The sequence below is a fragment of the Castor canadensis genome, chromosome 11 (assembly GCF_047511655.1).
Source record: "Castor canadensis chromosome 11, mCasCan1.hap1v2, whole genome shotgun sequence".
Classification (NCBI taxonomy): Eukaryota; Metazoa; Chordata; class Mammalia; order Rodentia; family Castoridae; genus Castor; species Castor canadensis.
Genome location: NC_133396.1, coordinates 34,206,077 through 34,233,223, shown reverse-complemented (window position 1 = coordinate 34,233,223; position 27,147 = coordinate 34,206,077). Strand labels below are relative to the sequence as shown.

Here is a 27,147-nt window from a genome sequence, read left to right as displayed (position 1 = left end):
TAAGCACAAAGAATAGGAATACATGGACAGGGGGTGGCCAAGGTAAATAATCACAAAGGCAGTTTGTTCAGTGGTGAGAGTAGTAGCCTTAAAGAGTAGGAGAAGCAGGAAACTGCTAACTGCTTCTATAGTGTAGCTGCACTTAATATGAGAGCTTGAGCAACTTCCATTCTAAATGAGACCAAATTTCAAGGCAGTAGTACCTCAAAAGCACTTGAGCAGTTTTTTAGAAACAGGTCCTGGATCACACTCCAATATTCTCATTTGGCATATATGGGATGGAGCAAGAAATCTGTAATTTTTTTTTTTAATCTGCAGAATTGAGGTTTCAACTCAAGGCCTTGTGCTTGCCAGGAAGGTATTCTAACACTTGAGCCATGCCCTAGAATCTGTATTTTTAAAATCATCTCCAGCAGACTGATTGATAGCCTGACTGGGGAACTCCCTAGTAAAAGAAAAGAGGTAACAAATAGTTTCAGTGTGAAGGGAGCATAATTTTCTTCAGTTTAATAGGCATTGCAAGTGGGTACATGGGCTGGGAAGAAAATTTGGCAGCAAGAGAATAATCTGTAGAAGTGGGAGAAGTTAAGGACATGGAGATGTGAAAATAAGTGAAAAATATATAAATTTCTAAGTGGTCTGAAACTTTTTTCTTTTTATTTCATGATTTTTTTCCTAAGTTATTTCCTGCTAGGTCTGTTTAAAATACTCATGGGTAGTCAGAACCAAATTGTTTTGTAGTATCTATGTTATCAGTGCTGTATCTTATTAAAATATATTTAAATAGCTTTACTGAATAAGGTCAGTTTTAAGCAACATTTCTATACCCAATATTTGCTAGGCTAGGTACTAGAGAAATGTCAGATCCTTTCCTTAGTTTTAGGATCGTAAAGGTGGTATAGACACAGATGTCTATAATATATATGTATTAGTCATTAGCAAGTTCAGTCAGAAAACTTCAGATCATCCTTTAGTGTTTAATCAAGCTAGAAAAAAGTTTTATCAAACTGTCAGGACCTATGAATTTTGCCATCCAGAAACTTGGAAGAAATTCTTATTTTGTTGTCTAGTTCTTTGGAAACTGTTATGTCATGGGAATTTGTCTTTTTTCATCTAAAACTAGTGAGTCATGGAACATACTCTTTTTTTGCCCTTTTACCCCTCATTGCCCCAGTTGGGCACATTGCATACATTTATTGTCTCACATTTCTAAGGCTTAGGATGGAGTTGATGATTGTTCTTGAATTCTGGGTACTAATGAGGCCACTGCTCAATCACTGTGCTAGTAGTGTATGTCTTTCTGGCAGTTTGTTTTCTTTGTGCATTTTATGAACATTAAAGAGGAGTTCATGAGAAAGATAGTTCAAGAGAGAGATCTGTAGACACATACTCAATTGTTAATTGTTTTTTTCTTTGACATATACTTAAATTTGTTTAAGCATATACATTGTATTTTGTACATTTTTATTTCTTTTGCAGGTAGCAGCCATGGCTATGTGGGTGCCAGTAGCAGAATGTCAAGAAGAGCACATTTATGCTCTGCTGCTACCAGTAGTTTATTAGACATTGATCCTTTAATCTTAATACATTTGTTGGACCTGAAGGACCGAAGCAATATGGAAAATCTGTGGAGTTTACAGCCTCACCCCCCTGCTTCACTTTTGCAGCCCACAGGTAAAATAATAACAATAGTAATTTCTCTTTTTTTCTGTGATTCTCTAAAAGAACTATTAAATTTCCATCTACATATTTCACCCAAGTGTTAGAACATAGTCTGTTTCTGTAGCAAGTTGATTTTCCACTGCATGTCATAAAAATCACATATCAACCAATTTTTATTCTTGTGGTGCTAAGGATCGAGCTCAGAGCCTTCAGCATGCACTCTACTGTTGAGCTACACTGTCAGCCCCCATATTACTCTTTTTGTTGTTGTTACTGCCTGAGGGTGTTACATGCCAAAGCAAATTAAAAATGCCTTTAAGAAAGTTTTAGGGGACTGGGGGCATAGTTCAGTTGGTAGAGCAATTGCCTAGAATGTACAAAGCCTAAGTTCAGTCATCAGTACTGCAAAACCACAACAACAGTAACAAAATGGTTTTAGGACTTGGGGTGTGCCTAGCGTGCACAAGGCTCTGAGTTCCATCAACAATACCATAAGGAAGAAAGACATTTTAAATAATTTTCCATTTGTATTGTGCCTAATTGATAGTTTGATCCATATGAAGTAGAATTGTCCTCTTTGTGAATGGACTTAGAGTTTTTCAGGTCTGACATCTAAGTGAAACTCTGTCTAAATTGAACATGGAACCAAGATTGTTTACTCATACTTTGGTTTTCATTAGATTAAAAATGTATACCAATTGGCAGTAGAGGTTATTTGTTAAAGATAAATTACATTTGTGTTACAATAATATGGAAATTTGTATAGTCCAGTTTGGGCTTTTTGATACTCTCAGGGATAGAGTTTATTTTAGGCAGCGAAGAATTTACCACTAAAAGAAGGTATTTTAAAAATCATTTTTAGGGGTTAGGGGTATAACTCAGTGTTAGAGTGCTTGCCTGGCATATACAGGCTCTTGATTTGATCCCCAGCATCCCCTTTCTGAAAAACATAAAAGAAAAAGAACAAAAGATTATTGAAATTCTTTTTGAAATATCCTTTATTGAATGATAGGTTGCTTCCCTGCTGTTGGTTCACAAAGAAGACAACTGTACTTCATATAGATCACACTATCTATTGGGTACAAGTAAATGGCAAATCATTTAAAATCCTCCTTATTCTTTTTTGAAATGTCTTTTTGAAATATTAATAAAACTGTGTGTGTCTGTCTGTCTGTCTGTCTGTCTAAGGATTAAACTTGGTCCCACCCATTTAGGCAAGCACTCTTTATCTCTTGAGCCGCACCTCAGTTCCTTCTACCTTCTTAAACAGTTGTATTATATAAATCAAATCAGTCATGTAGGCAGTTGTTTTGATGCTGCTTTAAAGCAGTTTTCAAACAAAATCTCAGGCAGAACCTGTGTAGAAAACTGAGGAATAAAGCTGGTGCCATGGGATGGGCATTAGAGCTGGTATTATTGAGGCCACTTTTAAAATACACTTCCTAGAAGTGTGGGTTCTCACCTTGAAAGATGGGCTTCAGCCAGGCTATGGAACAATTGCCTTGATCTATGGTTCAAGTATATATATATAAGGTTTTGCTTAATGGCCAAGTGTGGTGGCTCATGCCTTTAACCCCAGCACTTGAGAGGCTGAGGCAGCAGAATTATGAGTTTCGGCCAACTCGAGCTAAATAACCAATTCCAGGCAAGCCCTGGCTACATAGTGAGACCTTGTACGTAAATAAATAGATAATTTTTTAAAAGTTTTACTTAAATCATAATTGGTGTTCTTTCCAAAGGCATAGTGAAACAGATACGATATTTAAGTTGTTTTAACCTTATAAAGAACAATTTTGTTGTAAGTTAAGAGTAAACTAAAAGTTATTCTTATGAGAATAAAGTCAATTGAGCCTACAACCATTTCCCTTCTTTTTTTTTGGATGGTGGTACTGGGGTTTGAATTGAGGTCCTTGCATTTGTTATTGACTACTTGAGCCATGCCCCCCACCAGCCCTTTTTACTTTAGGTAGTTTTTGTATAGGGTTTTGCTTTATGCCCAGGCCAGCCTGGACCACAATCCTCTTATAAGCCTCCTGAGTAGCTTAGATGACAGGCACACACCACACCACCCAGCTTTTTATTGGTCAAGATAGGATCTCAAGAGCTTTTGCCCAGGCTGACCTCAAACTACAATCTTCCTGATCTCTATCTCCAGAGTCACTAAAATTATAGGCAGGAGCCACTATAGCTGGCCCACATTTCTTGTTTTAAGATATCTTTGTATTTAATGCTGCCTATAAATAAAATTAAGTACTATTTTACTATGTGTCTAGTGACTATGGTTTGTCTTCCATCAAAACAAATTTTAAATAAGTATTTAGGAGGAGGTGGAAGTACCTAACAGGTTATATCTGATAAGTGCGGGTTGGCAGAGAGCATATGAATAGGACATGTAAAAAGAACGGAAATGTGATAGAACATAATCTGTATTTTAGAGTTGCAAGTATAAGTTGAGCATCCCTAATCTCCAGATCTGAAATGCTCCAAAATCTAAAACTTTTTGACCACTGACATGTTCCAGTCATTCTGGATTTCTGAGCATTTTTTATTTCAGATTTTTGGATTAGGGATACTCAACTAGTAAAGTCTATGCACGCGTATATTCCAGTATCTGAAAAACTCCAAAATCTGAAACATTTCTGGTCCCAAGCATTGTGAATAAGGGAAACTCAACCTGTAACTCCAAAAGATGGAGGTAAATTTGGGATAGAGGTAGAAGTTAAGACCACTGACAGATAATATAGAATTAGGTAATGTAGGACCTTATGTGCCACGTCAGTACTTTCCTATATGCTTTAAAGTGCTTTGTGAGGACTTGAAATAGAAAATAATATCTGACTTAGGTTTTAGAAAACTTCTGTAGCAACTTGGGGGATTATTGATTGCGTGGGAACTGTGCCAAAGGGTGCTTCACAAACATTCAGTTATCTGAGCCTCACAATAACCGTTACTGTACATTCCTGTTTTTCATTGTAGAAATAAACAAATGTGACTCAGAGAAGTTGATAACTTGCAGAAGGTTATAGCAACTAAATGGTAGATCCGAGATGAAATTCTGGTCATATTCTGATGTAAATCCTTTGAACTGCAAGTAACAAAATTTTACTAAGTGGTGGCACTTAATTATTATTTGTGTTAATTTTGGAGGTAGGTGATTCCGGGTTCATCAGGGCACTAAATGGTCTTCAGTGAAACTCTTTTTCTCTTCTCTTATGCTAACAAGATAGCTGCCACAGTTCTAGGTATTATATCTTCACTAGAATTTGTCACTAGTAGAGAGCAAAAGACTGGATAGAAAAGAGACTACATTCCTATAACCCTGGAGAGCAAAGTTTTTCATATCAAGACCACTGACTCTGGAGGCAGACTCCGAGGTTTGAAGTCAAGCTCCTCTACTTACTAGCTATATTACCTTGAGTATGTCATGTAACTTTTCTGTGTCTTACTTTCCTAGTTTATAAAATGGAATTAATGATAGTACTTGCCTCATAAGGTTAATATAAGAATATTGAATGACTTAATATTTCTTTAAATGACAGATACACAAGTTCCTCATAAATGTTTATTAAATTAATGAACACAGTAAAATCTCCCTGTCCGTATAGAAAATCTTTTCCTAGATATGCCCCAGCATTCTGGCTAGTACTGAATCATGTGCCCACCTTAAACCCTGTCAAAGAGGAGTAAGATTAGTCTAGCCATGGACTCATATACTCTGGAGCTGACAAAATGGGTATGTGGGAGATGCAGTGGGGAGCACATTGCTGTTCACCTAATACCTGAACACAATCTGGGTCTTTTTGGTAGAGGTGGGGAATGCTTGTTGAACACAACATAGTCTCTTATCTTTTAATGTCCTTTCTCTTACTGCATTTCTAACCAGATTTAAGTATTACTTCTGCAAAAAAAGAATTTGTTTATTGCCTAGTAGAATATCTCTAGGTCCTCTGGTTTTGTTTTGTTACTGTTACTGAATTTGTGTATGAGGAGTGATGGTGTTGTCTATTTGTTTTGAGACAGGGTCTTGCTGCATAGCCCTGGACACTATGTAGCTCAGGCTGGACTTGAATTCATGATCCCTCTACCTCAGCCTCCTGAGTACTGAGATTATAGGCATGCAATACCAGGCCTGGTCAACTGTGGTTTTTTTTCTTTGAGTCTGTTATAATGGATTATGTTTGTTTTTGAGATGGTGTCTTGCTTTATTGCCCAGGCTGGTCTAGAAATTCTGGCCTCAAGTGATCCTTCTGCCTTAGCTGTCTGAGTAGCTCAGACTACAGGCACATGCCCTTGTACCTAGCTGATGTTCTTTGGTTTCCAAATCACTTACCTTGTTTTCTCTTCCTACAATTGAACAGAAGTGTGCATTTCCTTTGTTTGTGCTTTTAAATATTTGGGTAGGAAAGAAGAAATTAAAAACAACTTCAACTTCTTTCTCTGAGAAGAGAGAAAATACTGTCACTTTAGTGGTTGCAGATATTCACTTTAGTGACTCTTCTTTTATGACATTCCATGGCACTTAATAGATGTATCTAAGTAAAGCAACTTTTAAAATTCAATTAGGATATGTGTGTATGTGTGTGTATAAATTTACATACTTTTAAAGTATATATGGTAGAGCTGACAAAGAATTTAGCTTCTAGGTTTTCTTTTTTAATTTTTTAAATTATGAACATAAAAATGATAGAAAACTTGAGAAAAGTCAAGAAGTGTAAAGACAGCTCAAGGCAAGGGACAGCCTTTAAACTTTCAGAATTAAGTATATAATTCAGAGTTGAGTGATTATGATATGACTTAGACTTCAACTTGAAGGTGTGAATGCATGCTGTTTTGTTGATACCACCTGAAGTACCTTCCTTATTTAACATATCAAATTTATATACATTTGTGTTATAAAACGAGTTATCAGTGTTAAAATTTGTATTAACATGATTTTTTTTTTTTTCTCGGAAGCATCATATTCTCGTAAAGAAAAAGACCAAAGGAAGCAGCAGGCAATGTGGCGAGTGCCCTCTGACTTAAAGATGCTAAAAAGACTGAAAACTCAAATGGCTGAAGTTCGATGTATGAGAACTGATGTAAAGAATACACTTTCAGAGATAAAAGGCAGCAGTGTTGCCTCTGGAGACATGCAGACAAATCTTTTCTCTGTTGACCAGGCAGCATTGGCTGCATGTGGAGCTGAAAACTCTGGCAGGTTACAGGATTTGGGAGTGGAGCTCCTGGCAAAGTCATCAGTTGCCAGTTGTTACATACGAAACAGTAAGTGAAAAAGTCATTGGTCTATTAGTGTCATTTCTTCACATGGGGAAAATAGATGATGGAGTATTTTCAGGATAATATCTATAAACTTCTCTGTTCCAACGAGTTAAGATAACAAATTCAGGCAGACTTTTTCCCATCCAGAATTTTCATATTTTCTCTTATATAATAGAGCTAACACTTCTTGATTGCTTACTCTGTGCTAAGTAATAAATGACAAACTCATGAGCTTTATGAATCCTGCATTGTAGTGATGGGAATCAGGCATTAAAATATATAACTAAATGCTGGAGGTGTGGCTCAAGTGGTAGAGTACTTGTTTAGAAGCATAAGGCCCTGAGTTCAAACCCTGATACCACAAAAAAAAAAAAAAAGATGAGTGAAGATAATTTTACTTGGTAAAAATTTCAATGAGGAATAGGATGGGAGGTGTAGATGAGGATTGTGCTACTTTGATTAGGGTAGTCTGAGAAAGGTCTCTTTGAGGAGGGAACATTTGAACTGAGCCCTGAAGGTTTATAAAGATAGAAGACATTCAGTCACCTAGGGGTGGTCTGAGTAAATGAAACAGAAAATGCAGTCATTGGCATAAGATTAATTTTGGAAATCTGAAGGATTGAAGGAAGACTGTTATGGTGTAATAAAACAAAGTGCAGAATAGTAAGAGGTAGGTAGGAATTAGATCAGGTAGGTAGGGTCTTCTAAGACCTCAGGAGCTTGAGTTATGTTCTGATTTTATTTAGGAGGAAGTCTAAAGAATAAAAATCAAAGGGGTGTTTTTAATCTTATTTACTCTTTACAAAAATGACTGTGTTATGGGGAAGGGTCTGTGAAAGGTTAAAAGCCAGAATTTTGAGATCAGTAACAGCCTGTTCTAGAGACTTATTTAAAATTTTGTGGCATATTCTGGAGTTATATCTATAGTGAATAGATAGACTTGCTCCTAGCCTAAATTCTCCCGAGGACAGTACATAAATAGTGCTGTTCTAGATGCATAGGAGAGTAGATAATCCATTGTATACAGTAAAAGTCTTAGGCCATTGGGGTCAATCCTTTCCCACAAAAGGCCGAAAATAGCTAGATAAGAGTTTTAAGGAGACTTTAAAACTAAGAATGATGATTAGGTTTTTCACCTAACCATTTATTCATTTATTGAGAAGGAAATCAAAGCTGGGTGTGGTGACAAGCACCTTCACTTCTAGCACTGGTGAAGCAGAGGCAATATGATGATGAGTTTGAGGCCAATCTGAACTTCATAGAAAAAGAGAGGGAAGGAAGGAAGGAGGTGCAGGGATATCAGATAAGCAGGTTGGTAGGCTTGAGGGGGGAAGATAACAGGCAGAAAGTCAGGATTTCCTTTTTAGACATATTAAATTAGGGATGTGTGTTAGGGATCCTAGCAAACTATATTAGTCACTGAGTGAATGGTATACAAGTCAATGTCAGGCAGAGGAGGAGAAGCTGGATATAAACATTTGGAAGTCAATCAATGTCAGATGTTATTTAAAGCCAGGGACTGAATAGGGTCAAATAGTTTTAATAGATGAGAAATTTTGGCTCTGAGGCCAAACATTTAGAGGTCCTAGTAGAGAAGGGCTGCCAACAATGGAAATTGAAAAGAACAACCAGTAAAATAGGAGAAAGTTAAGACAGTGTACTATTTTAAAAATTCCAAAATAACTGCATCTCAGAAAGGATTGGAAGTTTGGAAGAGTGGCTCAAGTGATAGAGTGCCTGTCTAGCAAATATGAGGGCCCTGAGTTCAAACCCAAGTACCACCATTTAAAAAAAAAAAAAGTTAAATAAACTCATATTCAAATAAAATAAATTTTTTTTTAAAAGTAGCGTTGTTACTTGTGTTAAAATACCATTGAGGAGTATCAACATAAAGGTTAAATGGTTCTTCAAGAACCATTTCCATGGAGCAATATAGCAGAGGAGTAGTTGGCATGAGATAAAACATAGCTCCTTCAAAAAGTTTCACAATGAAGTGGGTAAAACCTGGAAGAGCTTTGGGGTCAAGAAAGAATTTGTTGGGCTGGTGGAGTGGCTCAAGTGGTAGAGCGCCTGCTGAGCAATTGTGAAACCCTGAGTTCAAACCTCAGCGTTGCCAAAAACACAAAAAGAAAGGAAGGAGAGGAGGAGGGAGGGAGGAAGAAGGACAAAAGAAAGAATTTGTTGTTGGGGCTGTGTGTATGCATTCATTTCCTAAAGTATATAAGCTTTAAAAAAATACTTCAAATTGTGGTAAAATGTTTATATATAAATTTTGCCATTTTAACACGATACAAAGTACTTTCCTATTGTTGTGCATCCATCATTCCAAACTAAACTTCTGTACCCATTTATCAGCAACTCCCCATTCATCCCTATCCCCATTCTTGGTAACAACTATCCTACTTTCTTTGTCTATAAATTTGACTTATGTATAGCACATATGAATGGAATTGTACAGTATTTAATGTTTATCTTTTGTGACTGACTTCTTTCAGTTAGCATGTCTCCAGGGTTCATCATATTATAGCATGTTGCAAGATTTCCTTTTTAAGACGGAATAATATTCCATTGTATATATAGATCACATTTTGTTTATCTGTTTGTCCTTTAAGGGATATTTGAGTTTTCATACATTTTGGCATTAAACATAGGTATACAAATATCTTTTCAAGTCCCCTTGTTCAATTTTTGCTATATACACAGAGTACAATTGCTGGGTCATGTGACAATTCTATTTTAAGTTTTTTTAAGGAACTGCCATGCTGTTTTCTGTAGCAGCTTTAACCTTTTATTTTTTAATTATTTTAGGGGGTGAGGCTGTACCAGAGTTTAAATTCAGGACCTTTTGCTTGCTAGATAAGTGCTCTTCCCTTTGAGCCACACCCCTAGTCCTTTTTGCTTCAGTTATTAAGGGTCCTGTGTTTTTGCCCAGGCTTTGGATCCACCTACCTACCTATGCCTCCTGTGTAGCTAGAGTGAACTACTGTGTATGGCTTACTTATTGAGATGAGGTCTCTCACTAACTTTTTGCATGGGTTGACTTGGAACTTCCATCATCTCAATCTCTACCTACTGAGAAGCTGGGATTACAAGTGTGAGCCAGTCTCAGCAGCTTTACCTTATTTATTTATTTTTTTACATTCCTACCAGAGCAGTGCATAGGATTCCAATTTCACCACATCTTCACCAACCACTTATTATTTTCTGTATTAAAAATAATAGCCATGTTAATTAACAAGTGTGAAGTGGTATCTCACTGTGATTCTGATTTGCATTTCCCTAGTGAACAATGATATGGACCACCTTTTCATGAGCTTATTGGCCACCTCTGTAGATCTTCTTTAGAGAAATGTCTGTTCATGGCCATTGCCCATTTTTAAATTGTGTTCAGTGGTTTGTTTTGTTGTTGAATTTTAGTTCCATGTGTGTTTTAAATATCAGATGGGTGATTTGCCTGAATTTTCTCCCGTTTTGTAGATTCTCTTTTCCTTTTGTTGATAGTGTTACTTGATGTTAAAATTTTTAATTTGAAGTCCATTTTAGGTATTTTTTTCTTTGGTTTCTTTGAGTTTGGTGTCACACTCAAGAAAGGATTGCTAAATCCAGTACCATGAAGTTTTTCCCTGCTTTCTTCTAGGAGTTTTACAGTTTGGGCTTATTTAGGTCTTTGATCATTTTGTTTTCCTTTATGTTTCTGGGGATTGAACTCAGGGCCTCATGCTTGTATTCTACAACATGAGCTCCGCCTCCAGGCCTTTTGTTTTTAGTTCTTTATGTTTTCAGATAGCATCTCACAATTTTGTCCCTCAGACCACAATCCTCTTACCTCCTACCTCCACCTCCATAGTATCTGGAGGCACAGGTGTGTGTGAATAGCTCAGGCAAAATGATTGTGAGACCTCTCAATGAATAAAATGCTGGGTGCAGTGGGGTGCACCTGTCATCCAAGCCATGCAGAGAAGCAAAAAAGGATTTCAATCCAGGCTGCTCAGGCATAAAGTAAGACTGTATTAAAAAAAATAACCAACACACACACACACACACACACACACACACACACACACACACACACACACACACGCTGGTGGAGTGACTCAGGTAGTACAGCACCTGCCTAGCAAGCATGAGACCCTGAGTTTCAAACCTTGGTACTGTAAAACAAAAACAAATAAACAAACTCCTCACTGAATAATTATATAGCACCCGTGTTGAAATCATTTGAATAAGAGGCTTTATTTCTGGGTTCTCTGTGTGTGTAATGTTTATTAAAATTAGTTTTATTAATGTTTGATACTGATAGGAATAATTCAGTAGAGATGAATTAGAGGTTCCTTGCAAAATATATAGAATTCTCTTAAAGAAGGCAATTTAGTAGAAAATGAATAAGGTTATAAATAGGCCACTTTGAAGAAATACAAGAGGATAATAAAAATGTGAAAAGATATCCACCCTCACCTAGTGTTCAAAAAAAATGGTAAATTAAAACTGAAAGAAGTAGTGTTTTTTGGGTACACTTCTGCAAAAAGCCTTCGTTACATATTTTGTAACTATCTTTCCCATCACTACGTTTTTCCTGCTGATTAGCAGGAAATGTTTGAAGATTTTATTTTAGACATATATCTTAATAATACTGTCTTTGTACTCATTTTTATTTGGATGGTCTTTTTCACTTCGGTTTTATAAAAATAACTCCCACCCCTGTTTGTTTGTTTGTTTGTTTGTTTTTTTGCAGTACTAGAGTTTGATCTCAGGATTTTGTGCTTGCTAGGCAAGCACACTATCACTTAAGCCACAATATTTTCTTCAGGTACTTTTTTCCGTTTAAGGTTGGTCCATATATAGTTAGTTATATAATGTTGTATGGGTTAAATTCAATGATTACTTTTCCCCAAATGAATGAAACATGCTTTCTTAAAGGAAACCACTCTTTCCAACATTATGAAATACTTTTTTATTATAGACCAAATCTCCATGATTTCATGGTTCTGTCTTTTAACTCATTGATAGAGATTGAATCAAATGAAATTACTGATTTCCAACTGTTTTTAAACTATAAAATCTGCGACTTAACATTGCTCAACCTAGTATTTTCTGTGTCCTCTGCATACCCACATTTTCTTAACAAATTATAACTTTATAGTTTGTAATATTTAACAGGATATGTTTGCCTCATTTTGTTTGTCCTTTTTAAAAGAGGCAACAAAACTTTTTTTATTTTAAATTTGTATTTATTTGTTTCTTTGTTTTTGTGATGGTGGGGGTGAAATCCCCAGGGCTTTGTGCATGGTAAGCAAATGCTTGACCCTGAGAGCTATACTACTAGCCCTTGTTTGTGTTTTTCAAAATGGTCTTAATCATGCTTCCACATTTCCTGTTCCAGAAAAGAACATTTTGGTTAGAATTATATCACACTTAAAAACCTAATTTGAAGGTGAAGAAAACCAAACAACCAACCAACCAACCAAATAAATAAGTAAGAAAAAAAAAACTGATTTAGAAATTAACATTATTTCAGGGCTGACGTATTTCTACCAAGGAATATGAGACCTCTCTCTGCTTATAAGTCATGCTGCAGAGTTTTAGTTTCCTTCATATGAATTCTGAATATGTCTTGTTAAATTTATTTCAGGATATATTATTATAAGCTTAAGTTGCTGTTATGAATGTTACCTCTTTTCCTCCATGATATTTTTAAATTGTTTATTAGTGGCACATAAGGAAGCTGTTGGCTTTTTGTGTTGATCTTGTGTTCAGCTAACTTAATGAAAACACTTTTTATTATTCCTAACTTTTTCACTCAGTCATTTTGAATTTCCTAGGCAGACAGTCATATCAGCAAATGATAATACTTTCCACATTGCATTGTCTAGGCGGGGACTTCAACAATGTTAATTAGTATCAATGATAAAGCATTTTTATAAATTTTCAACTCTTATTTAGGAATTCTTGTAATTTTTTTTGTCAGTAAATTTAAAGTTTGTTATATGTTTCAGTAGATGGTGTTTATCAAGTAAAAAGATAATTCCTTCTATTACTAATAACATCAGTAATAGCATCGTTGATATTTACTTAGTGTTCAATATGTGCTGGGTATTATTCTAATTCACATGTATTAACTCAGTCCTAACGACTCTATAAATTACTTGTGGGTTTTTCCTTTTCTCTTTTGTGGTACTCGGGATTAAATCCAGGGCCTTGCACAGGCTAGGCAAGCACTCTACAAATGAATTACATCCATGCCAAGTTTTATTTTTATCCTTAATTTATAGAGGAGAATCCTAGGCAACAGGCTTTGAATAGTACACCTCTCTTTGAGAAAGAACTTATTTTTATAAAAAATCAACAGGATCATTGTCTCCACAATAGTTTGTACTTTTATATTCTTTTTTTTTTTTAATTTTTATCTTTTTTTTTTTTTTTTTTTTTTTATTATTCATATGTGCATACAAGGCTTGGTTCATTTCTCCCCCATGCCCCCACCCCCTCCCTTACCACCCACTCCACCCCTTCCTGCTCCCCCGCCTCAATACCCAGCAGAAACTATTTTGCCCTTATCTCTAATTTTGTTGTAGAGAGAGTATAAGTAATAATAGGAAGGAACAAGGGGTTTTGCTGGTTGAGATAAGGATAGCTATACAGGGCATTGACTCACATTGATTTCCTGTGTGTGGGTGTTACCTTCTAGGTTAATTCCTTTTGATCTAACCTTTTCTCTAGTTCCTGGTCCCCTTTTCCTATTGGCCTCAGTTGCTTTAAGGTATCTGCTTTAGTTTCTCTGCGTTAAGGGCAACAAATGCTAGCTAGTTTTTTAGGTGTCTTACCTATCCTCACCCCTCCCTTGTGTGCTCTCGCTTTTATCATGTGCTCATAGTCCAATCCCCTTGTTGTGTTTGCCCTTGATCTAATGTCCACATATGAGGGAGAACATACGATTTTTGGTCTTTTGAGCCAGGCTAACCTCACTCAGAATGATGTTCTCCAATTCCATCCATTTACCAGCGAATGATAACATTTCGTTCTTCTTCATGGCTGCATAAAATTCCATTGTGTATAGATACCACATTTTCTTAATCCATTCGTCAGTGCTGGGACATCTTGGCTGTTTCCATAACTTGGCTATTGTGAATAGTGCCGCAATAAACATGGATGTGCAGGTGCCTCTGGAGTAACAGTCTTTTGGGTATATCCCCAAGAGTGGTATTGCTGGATCAAATGGTAGATCGATGTCCATCTTTTTAAGTAGCCTCCAAATTTTTTTCCAGAGTGGTTGTACTAGTCTACATTCCCACCAACAGTGTAAAAGGGTTCCTTTTTCCCCACATCCTCGCCAACACCTGTTGTTGGTGGTGTTGCTGATGATGGCTATTCTAACAGGGGTGAGGTGGAATCTTAGTGTGGTTTTAATTTGCATTTCCTTTATTGCTAGAGATGGTGAGCATTTTTTCATGTGTTTTCTGGCCATTTGAATTTCTTCTTTTGAGAAAGTTCTGTTTAGTTCACATGCCCATTTCTTTATTGGTTCATTAGTTTTGGGAGAATTTAGTTTTTTAAGTTCCCTGTATATTCTGGTTATCAGTCCTTTGTCTGATGTATAATTGGCAAATATTTTCTCCCACTCTGTGGGTGTTCTCTTCAGTTTAGAGACCATTTCTTTTGATGAACAGAAGCTTTTTAGTTTTATGAGGTCCCATTTATCTATGCTATCTCTTAGTTGCTGTGCTGCTGGGGTTTCATTGAGAAAGTTTTTACCTATACCTGCTAACTCCAGAGTATTTCCTACTCTTTCTTGTATCAACTTAAAGAGTTTGGGGTCTGATATTAAGATCCTTGATCCATTTTGAGTTAATCTTGGTATAGGGTGATATACATGGATCTAGTTTCAGTTTTTTGCAGACTGCTAACCAGTTTTCCCAGCAGTTTTTGTTGAAGAGGCTGCTATTTCTCCATCGTATATTTTTAGCTCCTTTGTCAAAGATAAGTTGCTCATAGTTGTGTGGCTTCATATCTGGATCCTCTATTCTGTTCCACTGGTCTTCATGTCTGTTTTTGTGCCAGTACCATGCTGTTTTTATTGTTATTGCTTTGTAATATAGTTTGAAGTCAGGCATTGTGATACCTCCTGCATTGTTCTTTTGACTGAGTATTGCCTTGGCTATTCGTGGCCTCTTGTGTTTCCATATAAATTTCACAGTAGATTTTTCAATCTCTTTAATGAATGTCATTGGAATTTTGATGGGAATTGCATTAAACATGTAGATTACTTTGGGGAGTATCGACATTTTTACTATGTTGATTCTACCAATCCATGAGCATGGGAGATCTCTCCACTTTCTATAGTCTTCCTCAATCTCTTTCTTCAGAAGTGTATAGTTTTCCTTGTAGAGGTCTTTCACATCTTTTGTTAGGTTTACACCTAGGTATTTGATTTTTTTTGAGGCTATTGTAAATGGAATTGTTTTCATACATTCTTTTTCAGTTTGCTCATTGTTAGTGTATAGAAATGCTAATGATTTTTCTATGTTGATTTTATATCCTGCTACTTTGCTATAGCTATTGATGATGTCTAGAAGCTTCTGAGTAGAGTTTTTTGGGTCTTTAAGGTATAGGATCATGTCGTCTGCAAATAGGGATATTTTGACAGTTTCTTTACCTATTTGTATTCCTTTTATTCCTTCTTCTTGCCTAATTGCTCTGGCTAGGAATTCCAGTACTATGTTGAATAGGAGTGGAGATAGTGGGCATCCTTGTCTGGTTCCTGATTTTAGAGGGAACGGTTTTAATTTTTCTCCATTAAGTATAATGCTGGCTGTAGGTTTGTCATATATAGCTTTTATAATGTTGAGGAACTTTCCTTCTATTCCTAGTTTTCTTAGAGCTTTTATCATGAAATGATGTTGGATCTTATCAAAGGCTTTTTCTGCGTCTATTGAGATGATCAAGTGGTTTTTGTCTTTGCTTCTGTTAATGTGGTTTATTACGTTTATTGATTTTCGTATGTTGAACCACCCCTGCATCCCTGGGATGAAGCCTACCTGGTCGTGGTGGATAATCTTTTTGATGTGTTGCTGAATTCGGTTTGCCATTATTTTGTTGAGGATTTTTGCATCAATGTTCATTAAGGAGATTGGCCTATAGTTCTCCTTTTTGGAGGTGTCTTTGCCTGGTTTTGGGATAAGTGTAATACTGGCTTCATAAAATGTGTTTGGCAGTTTTCCTTCCCTTTCTATTTCATGGAACAGTTTAAGGAGGGTTGGTATCAGTTCTTCTTTAAAGGTCTGATAGAATTCAGCAGAGAATCCATCAGGTCCTGGACTTTTCTTTTTGGGGAGACTCTTGATTGCTGCTTCAATTTCATTTTGTGTTATAGGTCTATTCAGGTGATTAATTTCCTCTTGGTTCAGTTTTGGATGATCATATGTATCTAGAAATCTGTCCATTTCTTTTAGATTTTCAAATTTATTTGAATATAGGTTCTCAAAGTAGTCTCTGATGATTTCCTGGATTTCCATGGTGTTTGTTGTTATCTCCCCTTTTGCATTCCTGATTCTACTAATTTGGGTTTTTTCTCTCCTCATTTTAGTCAGGTTTGCCAGGGGTCTATCGATCTTGTTTATTTTTTCAAAGAACCAACTTTTTGTTTCATTAATTCTTTGTATGGTTTTTTTGGTTTCTATTTCGTTGATTTCAGCTCTTATTTTTATTATTTCTCTCCTTCTATTTGTTTTGGGATTTGCTTGTTCTTGTTTTTCTAGGAGTTTGAGATGTATCATTAGGTCATTGATTTGGGATCTTTCAATCTTTTTAATATATGCACTCATGGCTATAAACTTTCCTCTCAAGACTGCCTTAGCTGTGTCCCATAGGTTCCGGTAGGTTGTGTTTTCATTTTCATTGACTTCTAGGAACTTTTTAATTTCCTCTTTTATTGCATCGATGATCCATTCTTCATTAAGTAATGAGTTATTTAGTTTCCAGCTGTTTGCATGTTTTTTGTCTTTACTTTTGTTGTTGAGTTCTACTTTTACTGCATTGTGGTCAGATAGTATGCACGGTATTATTTCTATTTTCTTATATTTGCTGAGGCTTGCTTTGTGCCCTAGGATATGATCTATTTTGGAGAAGGTTCCATGGGCTGCTGAGAAGAATGTATATTGTGTAGAGGTTGGATGAAATGTTCTATAGACATCTACTAGGTCCACTTGATCTATTGCATATTTTAGATCTTGGATTTCTTTATTGAGTTTTTGTTTGGATGACCTATCTATTGATGATAATGGAGTGTTAAAGTCTCCCACAACCACTGTGTTGGCGTTTATATATGCTTTTAGGTCTTTTAGGGTATGTTTGATGAAATTGGGTGCGTTGACATTGGGTGCGTACAGATTGATGATTATTATTTCCTTTTGGTCTATTTCCCCTTTTATTAGTATGGAATGTCCTTCTTTGTCTCGTTTGATCAATGTAGGTTTGAAGTCTACTTTGTCAGAGATAAGTATTGCTACTCCTGCTTGTTTTCGGGGGCCATTAGCTTGGTAAATCTTCTTCCAGCCTTTCATCCTAAGCATATGCTTATTTCTGTCGGTGAGATGAGTCTCCTGTAAGCAACAAATTGTTGGATCTTCTTTTTTAATCCATTTTGTCAAACGGTGTCTTTTGATGGGTGAATTAAGTCCATTGACATTAAGTGTTAGTACTGATAGGTATGTGGTGATTCCTGCCATTTAGTTATCTTAGTTGTTTGAAGGTTTGATTGTGTGTACCTAACTTGATGTTACTCTCTACTGTCTTGCTTTTTCTTATCCTGTGGTTTGGTGCTGCTTGCCTTTTCATGGTTAAGTTGGGTGTCACTTTCTGTGTGCAGGATCCCTTGCAGAATCTTTTGTAATGGTGGCTTTGTGGTCACATATTGTTTTAGTTTCTGCTTATCATGGAAGACTTTTATTGCTCCATCTATTTTGAATGATAGCTTTGCTGGGTAGAGTATCCTGGGGTTGAAGTTATTTTCATTCAGTGCCCGGAAGATCTCACCCCACGCTCTTCTTGCTTTTAATGTTTCTGTTGAGAAGTCTGCTGTGATTTTGATGGGTTTACCTTTGTATGTTACTTGTTTTTTCTCTCTTGCAGCCTTCAATATTCTTTCCTTAGTTTCTGAACTTGTTGTTTTAATGATGATATGTCGTGGAGTAGTTCTATTTTGATCTGGTCTGTTTGGTGTCCTGGAGGCCTCTTGCATTTGTATGGGAATATCTTTCTCTAGATTTGGGAAATTTTCCGTTATTATTTTGTTGAATATATTACGCATTCCCTTCGCTTGCACCTCTTCTCCTTCTTCGATGCCCATGATTCTCAAGTTTGGTCTTTTGATGGAGTCGGTGAGTTCTTGCATTTTCTTTTCACAGGTCTTGAGTTGTTTAATTAATAGTTCTTCGGTTTTTCCTTTAATTACCATTTCATCTTCAAGTTCTGAGATTCTGTCTTCTGTTTGTTCTATTCTGCTGGATTGGCTTTCCGTTTTGTTTTGCAGTTCTGTTTCGTTCTTTTTTCTGAGGTTTTCCATATCCTGGCTGTTTTCTTCTTTATTGTTGTCTATTTTTGTCCTGAGTTCATTTATCCATTTATTCATTGTGTTCTCTCTTTCACTTTGGTGTTTATACAGTGCTTCTATGGTTTCCTTTATTTCTTCTTTTGCTTTTTCAAATTCTCTATTTTTATTGTCTTGGAATTTCTTGAGTGTCTCCTGTACATTTTGGTTGACCCTATCCAGTATCATCTCTATAAAATTCTCATTGAGTACTTGTAGTATGTCTTCTTTTAAATTATTCTTGTAGGCTTCATTGGGTCCTTTGGCATAGTTTATCTTCATTTTGTTGGAGTCTGGCTCTGAGTTTCTGTTCTCTTCATTCCCCTCTGGTTCCTGTACTAATTTTTTGCTGTGGGGAAACTGGTTTCCTTGTTTTTTCTGTCTTCCTGTCATTGTCCTTGGTGTTGTTACTGTCCCTGTACTGTGTGTAATTAAGTATTTTCTAGCTTGTAATAATAACAATGGTAATATTGAGAACGGAAGAGTGAGCTGAGATGGAAAGCAAGAAGTTAAAGAAAAGGGGAAAACAAATATACAGACAAGAGGGAGAAAGCAGAACAAGGTATCAGACAAGAGAGTTTCAAAGGTATAAACAGGGAGTGTTAGTGTACTAATCGACAGTAAGCTGAACAGACAATAGAGAGACAGAGAGAGGATTGAAAATCAAAGATAAAAAAAATAAAAAATAAGTATATGAAAGTAATATCTATTTATAAAAATGAATTAAAATAAAATGGAAAATAGGAAATTAAAAAAAAAAAAAAAACCAAAAAACTTCCAAGTTTATATGCAATGCAATTTCAGTCTTAATAATTTGGATGTCCGTCTTAATCTCCAGTCCTGGAGTTGGTGCCTCAGATGTTGTTCTGTAGTTGTCTCATCAAAGGGGATGCATAAAGTAGAACAAAACTACACTCACACACACACAGAAGAAAAAATAAAAAAAAAGCCCCACCAAGTGTCCCCAGTTCAAATGCAATAGTTTCAGTAAGTTTTTCGGCTTGCAGGTGTAATTCGGTTGTTCTCTCATCAAAGGTAGGGAGAAAAAGAAAAAAAAGCGTCTGGAGGCAGTTCTGAGAGTGGTATCTGCAACTGTGGCTTGCCTGCCTGCTGCTCTCAGCCTGTAGCTGGCGGCGTTATTTATGCAGATCTCTGGGGTGAGCTTAGCACTCACCTGGTCCCACAGGCTTTGTTTGCTCAGAGTTCTCCTGTGTGGGAGCCTCTGCTACAGGCTTTCCCCTTTCCAAGCACTGGGAAAGGCGACACTGCCCCGCGTTGTCAGGCCTGCGTGTTTATTTACAGTTCACGTGGGAAGTGGGTCTTCCCTCCTCTCACAAGCGTCCCCACTCCTGGTTGCTGGGCGCACCCCGCTCCCGCCAGAGCCTCTCCGGCCCGCCCGGCTCGTTTATTTACAGTCCCGGGAAGGGTTCCCTTCCCCCAATCTTCAGCGCTCAGGGCGCCCCACCCTCTTTCCAGCGTGTCTTAACTGTTCTTATTGCTTAGTACTCAGTTTCTGTTTTTTTCCCGGGTGGAGGTCAGTCTGTCCAGGGGGCTATGCTGCTCTGGCCCAGGCTTGTCTGTGGGGGAACCGCGGTACCGCGAAGCTCACCTGGTCCGCGTCTTCCCAAGCCGTATGGGCGCCGGCCACTGGCGGCCCCGGGGGCCTCCTCGGTTCTCCGTTTAACGTGAGGTGGAGATTCTCTGCACCGGCTGGAGATGTGGAGGAGTCAAAGTTATGCCTTTTCTCGGTGATTATGCCTGCAAAGTGTGTCTCCAGCGTCTCTCCAAGATTTCACTATAGGAGGCTCGCTTTCTGCTTCCTACCTCTAGCCGCCATCTTGGAATCTCTCCTTAATTTTTATCTTACACATATGTGCATACAATGTTTGGGTCATTTCTTCCCCCCCCCACTTTTATGTTCTTGATGGGGATTTTCTCAAGTCTGAGGAACTGTACCATAATTCCATATATAGCCCTTGAAGGGGAAGATACTCATCACATGGTGTAGCTTGCCACCCTTTACCTCTTGTTTAATGGGACTTGTTGGCTGTTTTGTGGCAGTCTCCATTTTAACATTGTTCGCCAGCATTCTTCCACAACCACATTAATCAAACTCTCATATTCATCATTTCATGCTTTCTTTATAGGAATGCCATTTTGTAGTTGTGTCATCTTGGTTCAGTAAAATGCCTTCAGGCTCATAGTTCTCTTTAGAGTTCACCTTCAGAGGACTGTTATGAATGGAAGGGAATGTAGTGACCAGCTTTATTCTAGCAAAGCAGGTGCTCTACTGCTTGAGCCACAACACCAGTTCATTTTTCTCTGGTTATTTTTGGAGATGGTTTCTTACAAACAATTTGCCTAGGCTAGCCTTGAACCATGATCCTCCCAGTGTCATCTCCCAAGTAGCTTGGATTACAGGCATGAGCCACCAACACCCAGCTAGCATTCTTGAAGAAAGGATGCTACTCCTGCAAGTAGTGAGGCTGGCCACACCTCCTTGCTATAAGGGCCATATCCTTGCAAGGCCCAGGGGTTGGACAGGCCTAGGCACCTGTTCTCTTGTTAAAAAAAAAAAAATCCCAAGTGCTGTGTACCACTATGTACACAGCACATAATCCCATAGTGTACCACTATGCTGAACTCTATTAAAATTTACTAGCTGGGCACTGGTGGCTCATGCCTGTTGAGTATCATGGTTTGAAGCCAGTCTGGGTAAATAGGTCATGAGACCCTGTCTCGAAAAACCTATCACGAGAAAAGGGCTAGTGGGGTAGCTCAAGGTGTAGGCTCTGAGTTCAAACCCTAGTGCTGCAAAAAAAAAAAAAGGGTAAAAACTTCCTCAAAATGTAGCATGTTAATTTCTTTTTCACTTATTTCAGCTGAGCCCCTGATAGCCACTAATCTACTTTGGGTACATACTTTTAGGAGTGGAGTTGCTGGGTTATCTGGGAACTGTTTAACTTCTTTGAGGAGGTGCTCTGAGGTCAGATTATTTTCCAAAAGAGCTGCAGAATATGAAGGTTTACATTTCTCTGTATCTTTGACAACAATTGTCATTGTCCCTCTTCTGTCTTTGCCCATTGAATTGTCTTGGCATCCTTGTCAAAAGTTAGTTGGCCATAAATATAGAGATGTATTTCTGGATTCTCGGTTTCCATTCATATGTCTGTCCATATGCCTATACCATCCAGTATTGATTACTGTAGCTTTATAGTAAGTTTTGAGGTCCAAACTGTGAGTCTAGGGGCTGGAGGTATAAATCAGGGATAGAGTGCTTACCTAGCACATATGAAGTCCTGGGTTTAATCTCTTAATATAGAGATTCAAGATCTCTTCCATTCAAGATTGTTTTGGCTGTTTTAAGTGTCTTACATTTTCATAGGGATTTTAGGATCAGCTTGTCAATTATTTTTCGAAATAATAAAAAGATGGTAGTATTTCTATAGGGATTGTGTTAAATCTATGTCAATTTTGGAATATTACCTTGTTAACAAAATTAAGTGCTTCAGTCGATGAACATAAGATGTCTGCTTTTGTTTTTCCTTTCATCAACATGTGGCAGTCAACAATATATATACAAGTTTTATATTTCTTTAATTAAATTTATTTCTAAGTATTATTTTGATAATACTGTAAAGGAAAGTGTTTTCTTAATTTTGCTCTCAAATTGTCTTCTGTTAGTGTATAGAAAGATAATCTGTCTAGTATCCTGCAACCTTGATGAACCTTTTTATTAAATGAATCTCTTCTGCCTTTTTATTTTTTTTTAGCTTCTTGAGTATGCATATTAGGCCAGTCAGTTTCCCTTTTTTTTTTTCTAATTAGTTCACTTTAAGGTAACACATTTTCTTATCATTATTGCTTTGATCACAAATATTTTAATATGAAGTATAACTGTGATTTGTTTTGATTTCAGCATTGATTTTCTTTTTAATTCAATAATGTCATATAATTTCCAGATGTTTAGGGGGATTATATTTTTGTTCATACTTAATTACATTGAGGTTGGTATGATTTTTTTTTTTTAATGAGGTCATGAAACTTTCTAAGTTAAGATTTTGCTCCATAAACAGCAAAATACAAATACTTTTGTCATAGAACCCCAAATAAACCAGGTGGGACTATTGAGTGCCATGGTTTTGCTGGACAGTATAGATAGAACAGCTTCCATGCATGGTAAAACTAAACCTTTCTTTGATTGATAGTGAGTTTTTTGCTATTTGATCATATTCAGAAATGTTTCTAAATGTCTTTGCAGCCACAAATAAGAAGAATAATTCACCCAAGCCAGCTCGGTCCAGTATAGCAGGTAGTCTATCACTTCGAAGAGCGGTTGACTCTGGGGAAAATAGCCGTTCAAAGGGAGACTGTCAGACTTTGTCTGAAGGTAATTTTGGCAGAACATACTGTCAGAGGTTAGATGTCTATAAATTGATGTTATGATGTAGCTTTAGACTTTGAAAGGCACCCAAAATGCTAGTTATATTTGAAGTCATTCTTCCTTCTTCAGCCTCCCAAGTGCTGAGTACCACCATACAATTTGAAATTTCTTTTCTTTTTTTTTCCTTTTTTTGTGTCTGTACTCATATTTTAAATTCAGGGCCTTGCAATTGCTAAGTAGATGCTTTTCTACTTGAGCCACACCCCAGGCCTGAAATTTCTTGATCTCATACTAGAACTGAACCTTTATGAAAATCAGACATTTAGCTGGGTGCAATGACTCAGACCTATAATCCTGGCTACTTGGAGGTGGAGATTGGATCACAATTCAAGGCCAGCCCGGCCAAAAAGCTCACAAGGCCCCATCTCAACAAATGGCTGGGCACACTTCTGTCATCCCAGGCCTGCCCGGGTATAAAGTGAGACCCTATCTCACAAAAAGGGCTGGAGGCATAGCTCAAGTGGTAGAGCGCCTGCCTAGCAGGTATAAGGCCTTACGTTTAAACTCCAGTACCAACTGGGAAAAAAATGCAGATATTTGACTACATATGTTCTTATTATCAAAAAGACTGGGGTATATTTAAAAATTGTTTTTGGAGTTTTTACTTAGTTTTAAAATGCATATATAGTGAGATATTCTATACTGAGAGAACTTTCATGTTTATTTGTTTTACTTCTGTATTTCCCTCTTTTCTTTTCTGAAGGCTCCCCAGGAAGCTCTCAGTCTGGGAGTAGGCATAGCTCTCCACGAGCCTTGACCCATGGCGTTATTGGGGATATTCTGCCCAAAAGTGAAGATCGTCAATGTAAAGCTTTGGATTCAGATGCTGTTGTGGTTGCAGTTTTCAATGGCTTACCTACTGTTGAGAAAAGAAGGAAAATGGTCACCTTGGGGTAAATTAAGTTCTTTTGTTGTTTGGAACTTCAAGTTTACATCATAACAAACAAAATCAAATTCTACTTGGTTGCTTTTTTTTTTTTTAAGGCAGGCATAAAGTTCATTTACTACCTTACTTAATATGTAACACTTTTTTTTTTTTTTTTTGGTGCTTGGGATTGAATCCAAGCCCTGGTGCATAAGTTCGTGTTGTAGGGTTAGAGGGGGTCCACTCCAGGGGGTCTTGTCTTCACTGGGTTTAGGAATAAGCTAAGGAGACACAGATAGTGCACACACAGGTAGATTTATTAGAAAAAGAAAAGGCTGCTGCTAGAGCAGTGCAGTGGAGCCCTGCTGAGGTGAAGGCTGGGGCTTTTTATGGACGCTTTAACTCTGGGTTAGGGTGAGGCTTAGGTCATGGATTTGCGAGGGTGGGCTCTCTTCGATGGTTGCTCTTTTTGACCCTTCTTGGGAGGGGTGGGGGCAATCTTGAGAGCATCCTATCTGTCAGTCCTGTGGCAGATTTCTGAGGCCATGTATCTCCTCAGGGTGCAGGGCTCCTCGTGCCCTCCATGTGGGATGGGATACTGACTCATTCATCTGTCCCTTAGGTTCCCAGACCAAACATTCAGTTGTAAGTTAGGGTAATAGTGATGTATGACCTGTGCGAACTCTGCCTTATGAGATTTGTGTGTCTGTGTTGGAATTTTTTGTTTGTTTCTAAACTCTATTCCATACCTTTCAAAGACATTTGTGCTGGTCTATATTATGTGTCATAGGTGTGTTACACATGCATTTTGTATGGAATAAAGTACTTCCAGCAGTCTTATTTCAACACTTCTTTTCTGCTTTTTTCTCACCTTTTTCTGTCTTATGAAAGTATCCTTAACTCATAGTTCCAAATTTCTGAAAAGAAAATATGGTAGTTGACACTTTTATCTCTGTCCCAGGAAACAAACTCAGATCCCAGCCATGTCAATTAAACTTCAACTATTCAAAAGATAGAGAAATCATAGACTGTATTGTCTGTGGATGTGCTACACGAGCCATAATATTCATCTCTCACCTATTATATGGGTGTTAAGTACATGTTAAAATTTAAACAACGGATTAGTTCTCCCTGGAGACTTTAAAGACTTTTTGAATGCAATTTAGAGTAAGAGTAACATCCCTTAAGTTTACTTTATTTCATATACTTTTAAGATATGGCTCATTACCAAATCTAAATGAAGAACTAGAAGTTTTAATTTTCTTTTTAGCTCAAGTTTCAGCAGGGGAAAGGTATTAAAATCAAGGGGAGCTGGGAATAGTGACACCTGCCTGTAATTACATTACCTAAAAGGGTGAGGCAGGAGGACTGAATTTTTAAGGCCAGACTGGGCAACTTAGCAGACCCTGTCTCCAAAGAAACTTTTTAAAAAGGTCTGGAGCTATAGCTCAGTGGTTAAGTGCTTGCTTAGCATATGTGAGGCCCTGAGTTCAATCCACAGTACCAAAAATGAAAAAGGCAAAAAAATAACTAGAGATTATCTTGTCTTCTCCATTTCCTAGCCTGATGTTTGCATGTTCTTTCAAGTTAAAGCTGCTAGAACTCACTTTCATTTTTTATTTGTTAAAGAGATATTTGCAGCTGCCTTTCATCAAAAAAGATTTAATGTACATGAATATAGTTTTTTTCCCCCAAAAGTATTAATCCTATACCCCCAATGTCTGCAATTTGTAGCTGTAATCCTCATTTTACAGTTAATTGTATCTGCATCCTCATTCATGTGGGTGCTCTGCAGCTTGTCTTTTTTTCCCTGCCCTGTTTAAAGTAATGTAGGCAAAAAGCTTAAGTACTAAGTGGTTCACAATGAAAGGGGAAAAAAATATTAAGTGAAAATGTCCCCATCTTTGTCTCTCTCCTGCATTCCTGCTGTTTATGTGAGACTAGAGTTTGAACTCAGGGCTTTATACTCACAAGGCAGGTGCTCTACCACTTGATCCACACCTCCAGTCCATTTTGCTCTGATTATTTTGAAGATGGAGTCTCTCGAACTGTTTGCCTAGGCTGGCCTCCCAATCTAAGCCTCCCAAGTAGCTAGGATTACAGGTGTGAACAACTGGTGCCCTGCTTCTTAATTTTTTTTATGTATGACGTGTCTTCTGAGTTTTTATGTATTTAAGCAATTGTGACTTGTGACTAATTTTAATACCAGTGGTGTACCTTGTTTTCTCACTCATTAATGCATCTTTTCATAGTAGTGAGAATATGTTATTTAGTACTTCTTTTTATTTTAATTGAAGTTTTTGAGAGATCCCTCATGCCATATACTATTTTCTCTAATGCTAACATTTTGCAGAACTATAGCACAATTTCACAATCAGGAATTGATATTAATGCAGTCCACCATCTCATAAGTTCTCATTGTGAATCTCTAGTGAATTTTTTAAAAATAAAATGGGAATTTAGTATTATACATTAGTATATATATCCTACTTGGTTTGGGGTTCAGTTTCAGTATAAGAAAAAAATGTAGATTCTGTGTCACTTAGTAGATATGTGAAAAATCAAGGTTTTTTTTCTCAAGGGCTAATGCTAAAGGAGGTCGTCTGGAAGGAATGCAGATGACTGATTTGGAAAATAATTCTGAAACTGGGGAGTTACAACCTATACTTCCTGAAGGAGCTTCAGCTGCCACAGAGGAAGGTAAGGAATAATTAAAAGTTGTATTAGGCAGAAAGCAGGAATACTAACTCAGGGTGGTAAGGAGTGGTTGGTTTAATAAAAATGTCACTGACATACTTGATGTCAACCCAGCATTCACTGTGCATCTTGAGTTTGATTTACTAGGGCATTAAGCACAGAGGAAGGCAAAATGGATAATTTTCTACATAAAAGGACATGTCTTGCCTGGCATGGTGACACACAGCTGTAATCACAGCTACTTGGGCTGTGGAGGTAGGAGGATTGTGGTCCCAGAGCAGCCTAGGCAAAAGCAGAAGACTCTCTGAAACACAAACTGCAAAGCAGAAAGGGTTGGGTATGACTCAAGTGGTAGAGCACTTGCCACCAAGTATGAAGTCTAAGTTCAGTCTTCACAAAAAAAAAAAAAAAAAAAGACAAATCATACTAGAAGTGGCATTTACCAGGAGAAAGGGGCTGTAGATCATTCATCTGCTCAGTCGATAAACACCTACATGTCAGGCATTGAATTTTTACTAGATAGGCAAAGACAAATTAGATGTGTTCAGAGACTTGTAAGGAAGACATGCTCCAAAAAAGCTAGTGAGATTAATAAGTGTTAAGTCTTTGTCATTTGAAGTCAGTCTTAACTAATGTCTA

General features: G+C 37.2%; 1 protein-coding gene across 8 annotated transcripts in view; it reads left to right on the top strand.

Annotated features, from left to right (window-relative positions):
* Positions 1 to 27,147, top strand: part of Trim37 (tripartite motif containing 37) — a 204,267-nt gene that overhangs the window by 67,804 nt on the left and 109,316 nt on the right. For 7 of the 8 annotated variants that reach the window (XM_074046205.1, XM_074046204.1, XM_074046200.1 and 4 more), the window contains 5 exons: positions 1,480 to 1,674; positions 6,616 to 6,924; positions 22,764 to 22,892; positions 23,650 to 23,839; positions 26,393 to 26,511. In XM_074046205.1, coding sequence (XP_073902306.1) covers positions 1,480 to 1,674; positions 6,616 to 6,924; positions 22,764 to 22,892; positions 23,650 to 23,839; positions 26,393 to 26,511 — 942 coding nt within the window. The remainder of the gene's footprint in view (positions 1 to 1,479; positions 1,675 to 6,615; positions 6,925 to 22,763; positions 22,893 to 23,649; positions 23,840 to 26,392; positions 26,512 to 27,147) is intronic. The other variant, XM_074046206.1, reaches the window with a different exon arrangement.